The sequence below is a fragment of the Euwallacea similis genome, chromosome 14, assembly GCF_039881205.1.
Source record: "Euwallacea similis isolate ESF13 chromosome 14, ESF131.1, whole genome shotgun sequence".
Classification (NCBI taxonomy): Eukaryota; Metazoa; Arthropoda; class Insecta; order Coleoptera; family Curculionidae; genus Euwallacea; species Euwallacea similis.
The window spans coordinates 3,245,177-3,262,458 of record NC_089622.1 but is presented as its reverse complement, the minus strand read 5'-3'; the positions used below and the strand labels follow the sequence as shown (position 1 = coordinate 3,262,458).

At 33.6% G+C, this 17,282-nt stretch overlaps 2 protein-coding genes across 2 annotated transcripts in view; one reads left to right on the top strand and one right to left on the bottom strand.

Moving 5' to 3' along the window:
* RtcB (RtcB RNA ligase) overlaps positions 1-17,282 on the bottom strand; it is a 208,235-nt gene that overhangs the window by 125,884 nt on the left and 65,069 nt on the right. The gene's annotated exons all lie outside the window — the stretch shown is intronic.
* The window catches only part of LOC136413517 (very long chain fatty acid elongase 7-like), a 30,518-nt gene that overhangs the window by 10,536 nt on the left and 2,700 nt on the right, over positions 1-17,282 (top strand). The window contains exons 2-4 of the mRNA XM_066397110.1: positions 4,442-4,509; positions 13,930-14,120; positions 16,527-16,607. Of these exons, the coding sequence (XP_066253207.1) occupies positions 4,461-4,509; positions 13,930-14,120; positions 16,527-16,607 (321 nt within the window). The 5' untranslated portion in view covers positions 4,442-4,460. The remainder of the gene's footprint in view (positions 1-4,441; positions 4,510-13,929; positions 14,121-16,526; positions 16,608-17,282) is intronic.

Genomic DNA, 17,282 nt, shown 5'->3' with positions numbered 1-17,282 from the left:
GACAAAGGACGCAATCAACTAAACAAAGAGAAAGGGGTATTCTCTGGCTGCTTGTCGGCTTCATCGACTAGCAAACGCTGTTTTTTTAAGTATTGAGTAAAAAAATATGGTTATTTTTATAGCATACACAGTGGGCCTCGTATTATTTTCTTTTGCGTAAAATCACCATTAAAAAAGATATTTCTGATATTCGATACTCTAAAGTATTTTTCCACGCAGCGGAATTCAGCTGCGAATGGCAACACTGCCCATTACAGGCGGAATGTGGCGTAAAGAAGGTTCAGGATGTTATTTATAAAACACTAATCAACGTGTTCATAAGTGTAGATTTTTTTGCTTTAATATTTGTTATTCTCTTATATTTTCTTATCGTCTAGCATGGGTAATGAAAAATTGTTAAAATGTGCATAAATTTTAAATTTCCAATATATCTGATGGAAATTCCGTAACATTACCAAACCGTTTTAACAGCGAAAAATTTGAATTCGTTACTAATTCACACATACATCTCAACAAATAAAACCCACCGATTTGTGTCAGGGCCAAAATCACTTATTCTGTATAAGTATATAATCATAATTGTTCTTGCTGAAAGATACATCTCCTATAGAAGTTTTTAAATAGTCCTTCCTTGCTCGTATGATGTAAGTTAGCTGTTGCACAAGAAAGATGGTTCGATTACACCCATCCGGGCATTAACACACAATTTTGTTTGACATTTAATGGGAAATTTTAAATAATTATGATTGAAGAATCGCATGATCCTTCAACATAATACATTTTTTTTGTCCAAAACAAATATTCACAATTGAGAATTTCACTTGCCAGTCATTCTATCGTATTCTGGGTCACATACCGCTGAACTTAACATTAATTCATAAATGAAAGTACTGGTTACCGGCATTGATTGGATTTAACCTTAACGAACGTGTTAAGTAATAGTATACTCTAGGATTGCTCTTTTAAATAACTCGTGTTGTTGCCTTCCACTTATAATAACTGGCCGAGGCATGTTTATCATTCATCATTCATAGTTTCCAAAATCCAGTTCATTGATGTATTTGAGTTGTAATGGTAACAGTTCATATATAATTGTTTATTTGGATTTTCGTGGTTTATGATTGTTGTAAACATATGTAGCGCATTTTACGTGATCGAGTAAAATTATTGCCCAATTTGAATTAACTTGCTGTAAGAAAAGCCACGCTTTTGCCATAAAGTGGTATTTTTGACCATTCTGATCCCTCTTTGCCTCGCAAGGCAAACAGTACAAACTCGCTTTCTTTTCCCTTCAACCACTCTTCTTCTCTCTTTCCAATTTTTCTTTGTTTTTCCATTTTATAACTGATTATTCATGTATTGGTCCAAATGTTTTTATCACAAAAGCAGAGACACCAAATCATAAACAAACATACAGGGTGTCCTCGAAGTGCATGGCCTAAATGATACCGCAGATTATTTGAGTGAAAATAAGTCGATTTAATTAAACTTGCCTCAGTCCAAAAGTTGATAATCACGGAGCTACAAGATGTTAAAGTTGAAAAAATAAATCACATTTTCTTTAGTATATTTCGATTGCTTAGAGCTAATTTCACGAAATTTCGCATCTGAAAGTGTTTTAGGATGCGAAATTCAAATTTATTGACGATTTAGTTGTTTCTTCTAGAGGGTGCCACAAATGGCCATTAGGGCACATTTAAACCTCTGCAACCTTTTTGAACCACGGTGTATATTATTTTGGCATTCAAAAATCTTTTTTTCCTACCTTTTATACTTAGAAAAGGTGTATCTTGTCGACGTCGCTAGAAGCAAATGTTTCAGAGAAAAACGCATAATTTCAATACGACTCATATTTGCGTTAGTATTTTTAAGTAAATAACTTAAAAGGAAAGGCACCAAGTGTGTCCACCCCCGATTGTAATGAAATTTTGCATAGAAATAGTTTAAATCTATCTAAGAATAGTGATGTATATTTTACGTGCCATCTTTAAGGTTTAAGGGATGAAAACTGCCCCCAAAGTTTCACTAATTTTTTGTTTTTTGAAGATAACTTTTAATTCAGATGAGTTAGAACAACAAAAAAGCAAAATGTTCCTTTTTCAATTCGCCATCGACCTGTCAAAGTCCGGAAAAAATATCACTTTTTTTTTACTCCGTTTTTACACGCATTCAGTTCTCTTGTTAATTTTTTTTTCACCATTTTATAGAGAAAACATTTGTCAATAGAATGGTACAAAGCAGAGCTCAATACCATGTTTCTAATAAAAGTTATAATTGTTTATTAAAAGTGTGCACGCCATGTTCGACCGCTTATAGCGTCAGAACCGCAGGTCGCAAAAAACATTTCTCTTAATAAAAAAGGCTTTATGTAATGAGTATTAAAGAATGGTACTGTTAAAAATATATTTTCAATTGAAAATTATATTAAAATTTTCTCTGTAGTTAACAAGTATTATGCATTATGCATCAGCGTAGGGCATTTTTCCATATATGAATAATATACAAGAGAACATTTCATTGGTATGTATGATATTCATCGAAAAAATATTTAAAACATAAATTTTTCTTACATCAACAACATTTAAATACTGCAACTTGGTCACATAAATTATAAAAATAAATAAAATATAAATAATAAAATTTTATTCCTATATTAAATAATAATAGACAAGACCTATCAATCCGCATCACGCCGTATATGAAATCACAGTTTTAAAATTTCAGTTTATGGGAAATACTTGACGTATTATATGTATAAAATTCCAACAGGTTTCGAGTAAAAAAAAAGAAAAAAAAGTGTTTTTTAACACCTTGTACATCGAAGACGAAGCATTTTTGAATATGTTTTTATATGACCTTTTTGTCTTAAAATTGGCAAAGAATTTACTCATTAAAATTTTTATCATCTATTCAGAAACACTTGTATACTGATGACTTTTGGAGATATTCCAAGAAAATTGAAATTTTAGAAAAAAGTTTTTATTTCCTCTTCAGTTTATTTAACGAGGTAATTCAAAATGATTCATACTTCATTATTGCAACTTTTCCTCTACCATAACATGGTAATGTCTATAACGTAATGATGAAATAATAATCCAGTGGGGAAAGATCGGGGAAACGTGCTGGCTAACGTATTAGAAATTAGAAAATACATCAAACTCAGCTGAAGTTCTATAAGCAGAAAGTAAATTTGAGTTCGTTTTTGTCTTTCTGTACGTAGCTATAGATAGGATTCCCTAGGATTTTGCACATTTCGATGCGAAACATAAAAATTTCTAGCATATCTCGTTTTTCTTCATTTGAAAATGCATTTTGTTATTAAACTTATACCAATTATGTGACTATAGATAACATCAGGTGAAATTCAGTTAAACTATTAAAAATATCTTTGTTAAATAAAAGTATGGATGTTATTTTAAAAGCAGTTTTTCCAAAAGAAGATTTTGGATGTTCGCACTAAACTACAAGAGCACGAATTTTCCAGACAACTCAACATATGAAAAACGGCAGTTTTGGTTGTTACGGAAAAAGGAAAATTAATATAGAATATTCCTAAATAGGTTAACAATATAGGATGTAACATATCACCAAGGAGATATTTCAGGGGGCGACAATACTCTACAAAATAATTTGAAAAAATGCTAATAGACCTATGGTCAAAAACGCGCCACTTTCCATTTTAGGCAAAGTTTCACACTTCTTCTCATATTTTGCATCTTTCTTACATATACTTTGAGTTAAAATTTTGAAATTTCGTATACCTATTTTCTTTAAGATTCTCGACAATAAAATGTCAAAATCATCGGTAGCCATATACAGGGTGTTATGTTTTTTGAGTCATGTACTATTATATGCATTGTATCTTTTTTGGAACACCCTATATGAATGGTGATACTAAAATTAAACTCCTTCTTCTATTCTTTAGCTTTTTTGATCTGTGGTAGTATTTTCGTGTTTTTCACAGTTTTCCTAGAATTTGCAAAAATATCTATCTACGCAAATTAAGAAAGTTCAGTCTATTTCGGGTTGGAATCTAAGATGCAATGGCTGAGTTTTAGTCATTTTAATAATTTTGTTTTGATTTTAAAAAATTAAAATTAGAAAAGTTAATTAAAGGCATACCTAAGAAAAATATAAAATTTGAGAAAAAATGTGAAACTTTACCACTCTGTATATCAAAACTGATGCGTTTTTGATCATGGATGTATTGACACTTTTTTATTTTACAGCATACTATTATTCCCTGAAGTATCTCCATGATGATATGCTACACTCAGTAGAATGCCAATCAATGTTAATAATGTCTATCTAATGCTAAAATTTTAATAGTAAATTATGAAAATCTTAGTCAGCGCGGACAAATATTAACATATAAATTGCGAAATCTACTTAATTTTATCTCGCATGGTTTTATTACACAATATTTTACCTTTATTTGCAGGTGATTAAATCCAATCAAAATGGCAACTACTGTTCGGTGGTACAACAATTTCATAAGAGAGCATCAAGGTGAGTGTTATGTGTATTTCTACACTTTATTCTAAATTGGCCTCTGTTGGTGTTTGGTTGAATAAAAAATAAAACTTTGAGAAACATTTTAAACATGATTTTGAGTATTAATTGTTAAAACTTCCTTATACAGGGTGTAACATTCAACTTGAGACATCGCAATATCTTGAATGATAAACGCTCTACGAAAAAATGTATGAAAGTTTAATTATCCCGCGGGGAAATACATTGATACTTAAATTAGTGCTTATCCTTGTGGGGGGGGATGGAGGGTAACTTTGATTTCTCAAACAGCATCTCCTGCTTTTTATTAGAGATTCGAATTCTACGGCAAAAAACACGTAGAATTTGTCTGGAACATTTTTTCCGATTCACGATAAATGTCAACGTACCGTAATAAAAAAAATGTAATTTTCTTTTCGCTTATGGTTAGGGGAATGTTTGGTAAAATTTGCTTTAAAATCAACATAAACAAAAACTTTTTGCAGTTAGTTTTTAAAATAAGTGCTCAAATGATGGTCTTCAATTTCAATTCACTTATTAATTCGCATTTCGGACGACCAAATACAACTGAGAAGCGTACCTGATGGACGTGCCGATGAAGTATACTATAAAAAAAAGAAATAAATCTGAGTAAAATTTGTTGTTTTTTCAAATTATTTCTTTTTTTATACGATTAAACCAAAAATGCAGACAAATAAAAATGTGTTGCTTTTATTTATCTCCAACAACGCGTGAGAATAAGATTTTTTTAAAGCAGATTTTACCTAACATTCCCCTAACCATAAGCGAAAAGAAAATTACATTTTTTTTATTACAGTACGTTGACATTTATCGTGAATCGGAAAAAATGTTCCAGACAAATTCTACGTGTTTTTTGCCGTAGCATTCGAATTTGTAATAAAAAGTAGAGAATGCTGTTTAAGAAATCAAATTTACCCCCCATCCCCCTCACAAGAAGGGGCATTAATTTAAGTATCAATGTATTTCCCCGCGGGATAATTAAACTTTCATACATTTTTTCGTAGAGCGTTTATTATTCAAGATATTGCGATGACCCAAGTTAAATATTACACCCTATGTACATTCGTTCCTCAACTTCCTCCAATTTAGAATACATTCATAGCAGCATGCAAAATAACATTATGAAATATAAAATCAAAAACCTAGCCACATAAGGTTCAGTGTTTAAATTGAAAATACAGTTTCCAAAATACAATCAGATCAGAATAGCTCGCCACCTCATCATTTCAGGGATTCCAAGCACGCAAAGACGCAGGAATAATACATTATAAATAAAAACGACATTGATTTTTATTATTAGGAATATGAAGTGTTATGGTTAAGCACTGGGGAGTGTTTATTACCAAGAAGTAGCATTTTTAAAGCAAACTCGTCACAAATCGGTCATTGAAAGTAATCTAAAAATAGTCTTATACACGTATAGCTTTTTGGTAAATGAAATTTTACCATGAAGCACCCATAATTTTGCAAAACTAATTTGGAAGGTTAGTATCAAGAGACAAGTCAACAAATTGACAAATTACTTGGGCAAATAGGATTTTTGCAATTCAGTCAGCCTTCTTAAACAAATATTTTCCTAACGCTTTTAACTTAATTTGAAAGTCCAAGTGATGGGTGTGTTATTCCATAATTTGCATTTGCCCATTTGCTTCAATAATACTTCTCACCGTGTTATCCACTATGTTAAAATACATTATTTATAAGGTGTACAAATAAGTTTCCGCCGTTTGACAAAACATGGCTCCACCAGAAGATTGTCTTGAAATTGTCAGATGTGAAACGTACTATCACTAGTTTGGTCATCTAGTAACAACAGAACCTTAAAATATTAGTGACTCTTTATCAGCATCACATAATAATAATGTCAACTTTTAATTTACTTCTTTAATTTGAAGAAATCTGCAGCTGAAGCGCATCAATTGCTTGAAGAAACATATGATGAAGCTACTTTAAATCAGAAAAGTTGTAGCGAGTGGTTTCAGAAATTTAAAAACGGTGAATGAAAAAAACGGAAGACAAAGAACGCAATGGAAGAACTAAAGTGTACGAAGATACGGAATTAGAAATATTATTGGAGGAAGATTCATCCCAAACGCAAAAAGAACGTGCACTTACATTAGAAGTTGCTCAACAAGCAATTTCGCATCGTTTAAAAGTGTTGGGAATTGGGTTCCTTATGAATTGAAGCCGAGAGACGTTGGACGCCGATCTTGCATGAGTGAAATGTTACTTGCCAGGCATAAAAAAAAAGATTTTTTGCATCGAGTGACGGTGAAAAATGGATCCATTACGATAACCCAAAGAAGAGAAAATCGTGGGGACTACTTGGCCATGCTTCAACATCAACAGCCAAACCAAATATTCATGGAAAAAAACTCATATTGTGTATTTGGTGGAATCAGCTTAGTGTCATATATTATGAGTTGCTCAAACTGAATACATCCATTACTGGAACTCTACCGAACACAGTTAATGAGATTGAGCCGGGCACTCAGGAAAAAACGCGCCCATTACAACTCCAGACACGATAAAATTATTCTCCTACATGATAATGCTCGTCCGCATGTTGCGATGCTAGTCAAAACCTATTTAAAAACACTTAATTGGGGAAAGTCCTATCCCTCCCGCCATATTCACCAGACCTTGCCCCATTCGCCTATCACTTATTTCAGCCGATGGCACATGCTCTGCCTGAGCAACGTTTTACATCATATGAAGATACCAAAGATAGGATTGATTTATGGATAACCTCAAAAGATGAATAGTTCTTCCGACGTGGTATTCGAATGCTGCCAGAACGATGAGAAAAAGTAGTGGCTAGCGATGAACAATACTTTGAATAAAACATAATGCACCGTCCATTCACAATAAATTCCTAATTTTTGATATCAAACAGCAGTAACTTATTTGTACTTTTCATAATTAAGTTAAACATTTAAAAAAAATAGCCCTATAATAGTGGCAGTTTAGATATTAATCTTGTATGTGAGGAACTTATATGTGCATTCACTTACTTTACCAATATTTCTCACTTTACAGCGGTAGGTACCAACGAAAAGTATAATTAAATTTATTTTTGTATGTGAACTTAAACATTTATTTTTGTATCATTGGAGATCATAGTTCAATTTAGTAATGTATTAGGTCGTGTAGTATGAAATGAGTAGATTCTCGAAATGCCACATTCAACTGCGAATAACTTCACTCTAAATCTATATTTGGACTTGACTCTTTTATGTGGAAAAGGCACATTCTTCCTCTTTCGATCAGAGTTTAAAGTGTTAAAAATGATTGAAAACTTTTATTTTTATAAAAATTTTTGTGCAGCCATGCAAAATAGTGAAATTCGTGTGTTAATGAAATATGAGTTCCACCGTGGAACCACAACAGCTCAGACGGCTCGCAATATTAATGATGTGTTTGGTACTGAAGTCACTTCACAGCAAACAGTATCTCGTTGGTTCATTTCGTTCTGGCAATTTTGACCTGAACTAACCTGAACAAATGAACCACGTGGACGACCTGAAACTCAAGTGGATAACGATTATCTGAAAGTGTGGAAGCGTGGTGGAAGCGAATCCACGTCAAAGTGCAAGCGAATTATCGTTAATATTCAGTGTAACCAAAAAAACAATATTGACTCATTTGGCTGAAATTGGTAAGGTGAAAAAGCTGGACAAGTGGGTACCGCATGAGTTGAGCGACATACAGAAAGAACGACGTCTCGAAGCTTGTGTTTCTTTGTTGTGCCGGTATAATAACGATCCATTTTTGAATCGGATTCTTACTTGTGATGAGAAATGGATCCTATATGACAATACCAGACGTTCATCGCAGTGGTTGGATCAAGATGAACCACCAAAACATTGTGCGAAAAAAAACCTTCATCAAAAGAAGCTTATAGTGTCCGTTTGGTGGTCCAACGCAGGTGTCATCCATCACAGCTTCATGAAACCTGGTGAATCGATTACGGCTGATGTCTACTGCCGACAACTGACCGAAATGATGAGGCAACTGACGCCAGCCAAGCAGCCAAGATTAGTCAATCGAAGCGCACCGCTATTGTTGCACGACAACGCTCGGCCACACACCGCACAAGTCACCTTGGCCAAGCTACAGGAGTTGGAATTGGAAACTCTTCGTCATCCACCGTATTCACCCGACTTAGTACCCACTGATTACCACTTCTTTCAAAATTTGGATAACTTCTTGGTAGGGAAAACATTCAACTCCGACGAGGCTGTCAAAGCTGCCTTCCAAGAGTTTATTGACTCCCGGCCTGCAGGCTTTTACAGCAGGGGAATCAATGAACTTCCCATTAAATGGCAGAAGTGTATTGATAATGGTGGTGCATATTTCGATTGACAATAAAAACATTTCATATGAAAAAAAAATGACTAAAGTTTCAATTCAATTCTACTCATTTCATACTACACGACCTAATAATATTCCTAAAGTCTCAAACGTTTTACTTCACTTAAATCAAAGTGCCATGTGGCAGTACAAAACGTTTTTGTAGGTATTTAATATTGACATGCGCATGGTGAACTTTATTTTATTATCACTCGCGTTTAGTCTTTACCGCACGTTAACATTTAATTGAACGCACAAACGACAATAAAGTTAACACATACACGCTTCCAGGAAATAACTGTACTTAACACATGCGAAAGTGTCTTTACTGCACACGATTTCTGACCCAACCCCGCTTTGTCTAGTTCAGTCAAACCCAATCAGAGTGCAGTTAAGTATCACTTTCCGCACTTGTTAATTATCTTACGCGTATTAGGTACGTCACACTATCTCTTGCAAGTGCATGTGTGTTGACTTCGCTGTTTTCTATAACATCAAAGAAATATTAGCGAGAGGTAAGACTTTTTTTCTTTGAACTAAATTCGGTGTCCGAAAATGATGATAGTCAGCAATGTATCTATCGATTATTTGAAATTCAATTCAAATATCTGCGATGAGTGACGAACAAAGTTATTAGAGCAACTATGATATTATTATTTACAAACAATTAGACATACAGGGCGTCTCTAAAAGGTTTGCACAAAATTCTACCTCAGATTTCTGAGGCTAAAACATGACGATTTACCCTAATTTACTTTATTTCAAAAGAAGACGATTCTAAAAATACAAAACGTTAAAGTGAAGATTAAAAAAAGGAAAAAATTAATTACTTAGTTTGTAATGTTACTATCTGAACAAAACGTCCCATCAGGGGTTTTTAGGGGTGAAACATTAGAATAGGTTTACATTTTCGACGCACATTGTAAAAAGTGCTGTCAGCGCTAGGTGAACTCTCTTTAAAGGGCCATAACTTTTTTTATCACCCCGTATAAAATTTATTTATGATTAAATTTATATTTTTCTACATATTTTATGAAAAAACAGTATCTTGGTAAAAATTCCTACAGATCTTTAACGTTTAAAATTCGCTGGATGTCTTGAAAAATAACTTTAAAATACATGTTTATTCGTACAATATAGCAAAATAAATAATAAAAAAATGGTATAGTCAAATAAAAACATAAAGATGTAAAAAAATGATAAGAATTGAAGATTAATTGAATGTTTTGATTTTTTTCGTTTCAATTGTATGAATAAATACGTACTTTAAAGTAATTTTTCAAGACATGCAGTGAACTTTAAACTTGAAATATCTCAAGAAGGAATGCCTGTAGGGACTTGTATCAAGATATCTTTTTTAATATAACATGTAGAAAAACATAAATTTAATCATAAATAAATATTGTACGAGGTGATAAAAAAGTTATGGCCCTTTAAAGAGGGTTCACTTAGCACTGACAGCGCCCTCTGCAATGTGCATAAAAATGTAAACGGATCCTGATTTCTCGCCCCTAAAGCTCCCCCGATGCGGCATTTTACCCTGATAGCAGCATTACAAGTGAAGTAATTTTTTTCCTTTTTTGAAATTTTTTGACGTTCTGTATTTTGAAAACCATTCACTTTTGAATTAAGGTAAATGGAGCTAAATGTTTTAGCCTCATAAATCTGTGGTACAATTTTGTGCAGACTTTTTAGAGACACCCCGTATATATTTCGCACTAAGAGAATTCGTGAAATTTTACTGGTTTGCCAAATATCAATTTTCCACATCCGAGATTTAATTATTTCACCTTATGAAAATACGTACATACATTCCTTGTCAGATAATATAACCACAAGTTCACCAACCCATATTCAAACACCCATACATTTCTTCACGCTATAGTTGCTGCGGTGATTAAGCATATATTGTGTAATTGGAGCTGTTGCAACAAAAACCACAAGTAAAATGCATTAGAAAACGCAACAATATGATGCATTCTGACCTTGCTTCTATGTTGCGTGCAACATGGTAATCAAGAAGCTTAGTAATATAAAAGATGTTCATTAAAAAATCTTAAGTAGGCGTTGAAATATTAGAGGTACTTCTTGGTTAACTTCATCTGTTAATCTGTTGTCCGACAGATGCTCGATGATAAATAGCAAATAGCTCAATCAACGCCCTACGTTTATGGTTCACCGTCTACTGTGAGACCTTTAATTAATGATCACCCATTATTATCTTGGTAATCAGAGATTTGCATTCCAATTTTATTAAAATGTAGTTTAACGACCGGGTATAAATAAGGATTAAAAAACTTTTAGTCTCTTAATGTTGGAATTCAATGGACGTACTTATAGTTTCTTAGATGCACAATTAATTTTTAATTTACGAAGTAGTTCATTTGTATTAAAGTCATTTTTATTCTCTGTAAAAAATGTCTTCACCATTTTAATTTAATGCGGGTTATTATTTGCATCATTAGCACACAATATCCAACGTATGTCCATGTTTAAAAAGACGCTTCCCAATGCATTCTGTCCATTACAGTAGTGCATGTTTTCTTTGTCCAAAATTAGAGGTATTTGTAAGCAATGGCGTACACATTCTTGTTTTTATGGAAAATGAAGGCTTGAAATTGCTATCTATTGTTTGATTCTAACTACATATAACACTATTAATACATCTATGGTATTGGTATTTACGAGTACAAAAGTGATTTTCTCCTTAATAACACTGCAATCAAGAGCACTTAATGAATCTTGGGACAATTAAGTATTATTGCTCAACAATTAAGGGATGGCGATAACAAGGAAAAGTTTTTTTGCCAGTGGCTATAAACTTTGAACTTTCTGCTCAATACGCGAAACTAACGTTTTGTCGAGCAAGACAGGAAAATTGAACTAAGGGCGATTAAGGGATCGGCAAAACCGTTTTTCATTCCTTCTTATTTTGTTTTTCCGATGGAGTTTGCGAAATAACACTATAAAAAAAAACAGGTTTTCTTGACTCACGTGAAAATTCAGGGCCGCAACGGCACGAACGGCTTTAAAGGAACACAGGATGTAGAGCTGAAAATTTTTTCTCGAGAACTAAATTTTCAAAAGTTCCTTGAAAAGCAAGCCACCTTACAAATTTTTAAATGAATCAAGAACGCCTGATAAAAATCCAGGGCCGTAGCACTAGCAGCTAAGAGGGAGAATAAAGCAAAAGATATGCATGTCTGTGGAATTTAAGTTACTTCATTAAAAAATTCACTTTTTAAAAAGACGAATGAGCTATTTTGAATTCGACTACAGTGGTGTGAGCGCAAGCGCTCTTGAGGACCGTTCACCAGCTCTCATTTTACTCGTAATGGTGGCTGCCTCTCCAACGGTCCATAAGGCGTAGTGGATGACTTGACCAATTAATCACTAGGCCGTTATTGGATGGTACGTGAGGAGTAAACCTCTATAAAATTGTCTTTAGGTCGGCAGGGGGGTAACTTCCCATTTAGCAGTCCCACGTACAGCCTCTCACCTAAGCCACAGAAACGAGTTCCTCCGTGGTTAAAAACATAGCTTCCCCCCAAGGAAAAAGCCCTCACTGGGAATTTTTATTGATGCTTGATTGTGGAATTCTGCATGGCGTCCAACAGTCCCAAGGCTTTGGAAAAGCTCGCAATTCCTCTACCTTTCCCACTAATCTCTCTTTGAGGGAAACTAACGGAATATCTTTCTAAGGGAGGTTAATAGGAAAAATAACCGTCCATCAGAGTTGCTCTATGGTGAGCTCTATCACTCCTGCGTACCGGGGAAGCCCTGTAAAGGGTACGGTACTTAACTACACTTTACCACGCTTCACTACCGAGCACCATTCTCCAATCATTTTTTAACAATGCACGGGAGTAGCTTTAGTGTGAAGATCAGGATTTAATGTGTGCTTTCTCTGTATGTAACACACTAAAACAGGCACATTTAAATCGATTTATTAGAAAAACCTTTGAATATTTCGAAACTAGGTACTTAATTGATTATGGAGTTCTGTGTTGAACATTTACAATCAATAATCATATTAACATGTTAATTAAAATCGATTCTCGTCTCGTCAAAAAGGATCATTACTTATTCTAAAAAAAATTATGTACTAAAAAACTGGTTGTATACAACAGGGTGATATATAGGGTGAGTCAAAAACAATGAGTCAACACTAAACTGGAGACACTAGTCATCAAAATATTGTGATTGAGTTCAACATGGCTTATACCAATTTCGCTCATTTAAGAGATACAGTGTGTTGTAAGTTAAAATTTTATGGGCTTGGTATAAGCTATGTTGAGCTCAATTCACGTCGTTAAAAAAACTAAAAATATGAAAAAGTCAACTTCAAACGTTATACAGCTAGAGAAGATAGATCAGAGATGACATAGATTTCAGTCAGCTATTCTATTTTACAGAAATAATTTCACTAATGAAGAGTTGGGAATTGTATCTACGATGTTTGATTCAAAACATTCAAAAAGAATGAGACAATTGAAAAAAAAAGAATATTTAAGAGAGAAAGACCCGAAGCAACTTTTCATAGAAAATATATAGAATATATACAATATAAAATTTTCTACATAAAAAATAACACTTGGAGATTTCATATGAGTTTTTAAGGACGTTTTTAGTTCTTATGAGCGATTCTGAAATTGGCGGGAAAATCAGACTTTACAAAGTGAAATTAAGAAATTCGCCACAATTTCAAACTTTATTCGAGCACTTCCATTTTTGGCAGGCCCAAGCATGTATACATGGAGTATCTTTGGGAATTTTTTGAAACTTTTAACTCGTCGCGATCGGCACACACAGGGTGAAGCGTTGTGAATGACCACAAAGAAGCCTCGAGAGTGAAAAAATCTAAATTAAATAACTCGTCCAATGTGAGAACTACACGAAATCTTCCAATAGTTTTTTTTCCTTCAAGCTCTATGAGACCATGAGGGAATCCAATTTATTCGGGCACCTTTTGACCCACGACGGATGAAACTTAAAAATTCTTCACTGATTTTCAACTATTATGAAATTGATCTTTGTTTTCAGATAATTATACCAAGGATTGGTTCATGGTAGGCAACCTAACCCAGCTCATTTTGTTATTGGCAGTTTACGTGGTTTTCAGTACGAAAATAGGACCACGGCTTATGAAAAACCGAAAACCCTTCCAACTCGCCCGGACCATTCAGATATACAACATATTTCAAGTTGTAGCAAACGCCTTTTTAGTATACGAGGTAGGCTTTTAAATGTTATCTTATGTCCGATTTGAATATAAAGGGGATTTTTATAATAATGCTTTGCCGCTATAAAGTGATTCATTGTAGTCCTAGTACAATGAAGCAGGTGAAGCCTACTAGAATAAAGCAAGTATTATATATTATGCGTTTTCTGTGGAACTGACAATGAATGAATATTGACTGACAAACAGAAATTTCTTGTAACAGGTGATTAAAACATATTTAACGTCATGGGGTATAATGCACGTGCCACATCCAATTTTGGCCTTTAGACTTTGCAACATATGTGCTGTGCCTCACATCCAGTATGTTTTGTGCTAACCGTTTGTCTATGGGAGAGGAAAAACGTAGCTCGGAGGACCGATATCTAGGGATGATCCTTAGGATTTTTTGTAGTTTGATTCTTTTTCTTTGTTTAGTACAGGGTGTTCCGGAATGATGGTCAAACCTTTTAGCAGGTTATTCTACCAGCTATTTTAGAGAGCAATCTTCCTATAAAGTTTTTTAATTTGGGTCCTTCTTGTCGAGATATTCGAGTCTCAAAACGGTGGAAAATAATCGTTTTTTTCTTTTTATTAAAAACAATTACACTTAGTAATTTCAATTTCAAACACATTGTCAACTAATCTAACGCTATTTTTTGGTGGTATTTGTTGTGTGATTCACGTTTCTGGAGGGCTGTAATCAGAAACTCCTAATTTTACTTCTGTCGGAGCTTTTTCCTGCAATAGCCGATTTCAACAAACCTTTTTTTTTAATACTACATATAATTTTAAAACTTTTTTCACTCTTGTCATTTTTTCATGCAACAAACGGTTGGTGTGGGAAAAAATAAAAATTGTTCTTCTTACCTTATTAAGCATCTTTTCACCGGTTACTGATAAACGTAGCAGGCGATTGTTACGTTGATATTTTTCTGTTATTTTGTTATCAAACAAATCTCCATTATTTCTATTATTGAGAGTTTTTGGTGCAAATTGCATCAAGTTAGTTTATGTGGAACATTATTATTATTAATTAATTTATTTAATATGAATAACATTTACACCAACGAAGACTATGCCGACATGCATTTAATTTATGGCGAATGTCGCGATAATACTCTTCAAGCCGTAAAAGTGTATGAGGAAAGATTAGATAAAGTTATTTCCATTTGTTCATATTGCTAATAATTGATTAAACTATTTATTTCTCAATTTCTGCTTTAATTCCTGTTTAGTTAAATATCCGTTCTATCTCTCAGACCTAGACTAAAGAAAAATAAGGGAGGCGCAATCCGGACGGTTTTATCGACAATACCAACACCCCCTAGATAACAATCGCCTGCTACGTTTATCACTTTTGACTTTGCTGGACTAGCTGATAATGTGTACCAAAACTGAAATTTCTAAGTATAACCTTTTTTAGGAAAAAAGAAAAAACCTATTATTTTCTGCTATTTTGAGACTCGAAAATCTCGACAGGAAGGACTCAAATTGAAAAATTACATGCAAAGATCCCCCGTTAAAATGGCTGGTAGAATACTTTGTTAAAAGATTTAACCATCATTCCGGCACACCCTGCATATGTTGCGTTTAGGTATAGAACATGGTACATGAAACACACTTAGAATTTTGCGTCAAAAATGAAGTAAAAAATAGATGTTTTCATTTGAAAAAACAAAATTGGAGGTTGTACCTGACTGAATTTACCATAAAAAAAACCGCAAGAAAAAATAAAAATCGATGTGTCTCAGGATTTTGGCCCCATATGTTCGGCATCTTAGTTATATGGACTGTTCCACTCAAAACTTCCACACTGTATGTATATTGCATGGATGTTACAAAACTGTGATGGATAAAAAATATCGCATTCAGTCATATTTTTTACATTTCAAACATTACTCATTGCTAGCTGTTCAGAAACAGGAAAAAATACTCTTAATGTGCAAAAATGCAACTCCACTTTTATGTCGCACGGCTCTAGAATTCATACTTACCAGCGGTTATATACGCTTCCAAGCTGTGCGACATAGAATGCGTACTTGATAAAAAAAAAACTGTAATTCAAAAATTCATGGCTATTAAACAAACACTATATATGGTAAATTAATGGCAAAATGAAAATAAATTATTTATTCTCTTGAGAAGGAATTTTGCGATCCTTCGGCTGATGTGTCAATGTATTTTTTTCTTTGTTTTTAGTTAGTTTTGACTTTAAAGTTAAATTATTAGCACATTTATATAAATTTGTCGTAAAACCTTGTATATAATGCGTGGGTAATCAGGTTTTTTTTCGATTCATACAATAGTCAACTCGCTCAAAAGCTCGCCACGGCATAATTTCGTCTCATAAAACCACAGCAGATTTTTACGTCATAAATAACCATATTTTATTACAATATTAATTTTTTTTTCCATTTAGGGAATTCAATGTGGTTGGTTTACAACGTACAGTTTCAAATGCCAGCCTGTAGATTATAGCAATTCACCCACAGCACATAGGGTAAGGCTCAAAGATCAAAATTCTAGAATGATTCGCAACGCAATGGACACTGGTGCATGTAGAAGTTCTCAAAACAAGTCCATATTTTCAGTTCAGAAGATACATTCAAAAAAACTCTGTATTTCAGAAATGTCTTACCATAGAACAACTAAATATTGAAAATATATTTCTTTTATCGTCATTGGTAGTTGGCAGAAATTTGAAGTGATTTGATTCGAGTAAACTCAAGGAGAAGTGGCTTAGGATTGGCCACTTTTAAAATTTGATTAATAACATATTAAGAAAATTCATATACAAATTATTTTAAAGTCTCCCAGAGAAAAAAATCACGTTAAATCAAATCTGGTGAGCGCGGAGGCATGTGTTGAGGGCAGTTATTTCCATGACCTATTCATCAATTTGGAAAAATATTGGTTTAGAACTATCCGAGCATCTATACTGAAATGTGGAGGCGTACCATCTTGCATAAACCACATATCGCGGCGTCTATTACTACTTTATGCTCCATTCCCACAGAGCTTTGAGAATTTACGATTTGTCGATTACGATATCGATTACCACTTTATGTCTCATTGTAGCAGACTTTACGATTTGTCGATTACGATGTCGATTACAACTTTATGCATTTCATCAGAGCTCTCCTGCTTCGACCACATTTCGCAACCTAATTGTAAA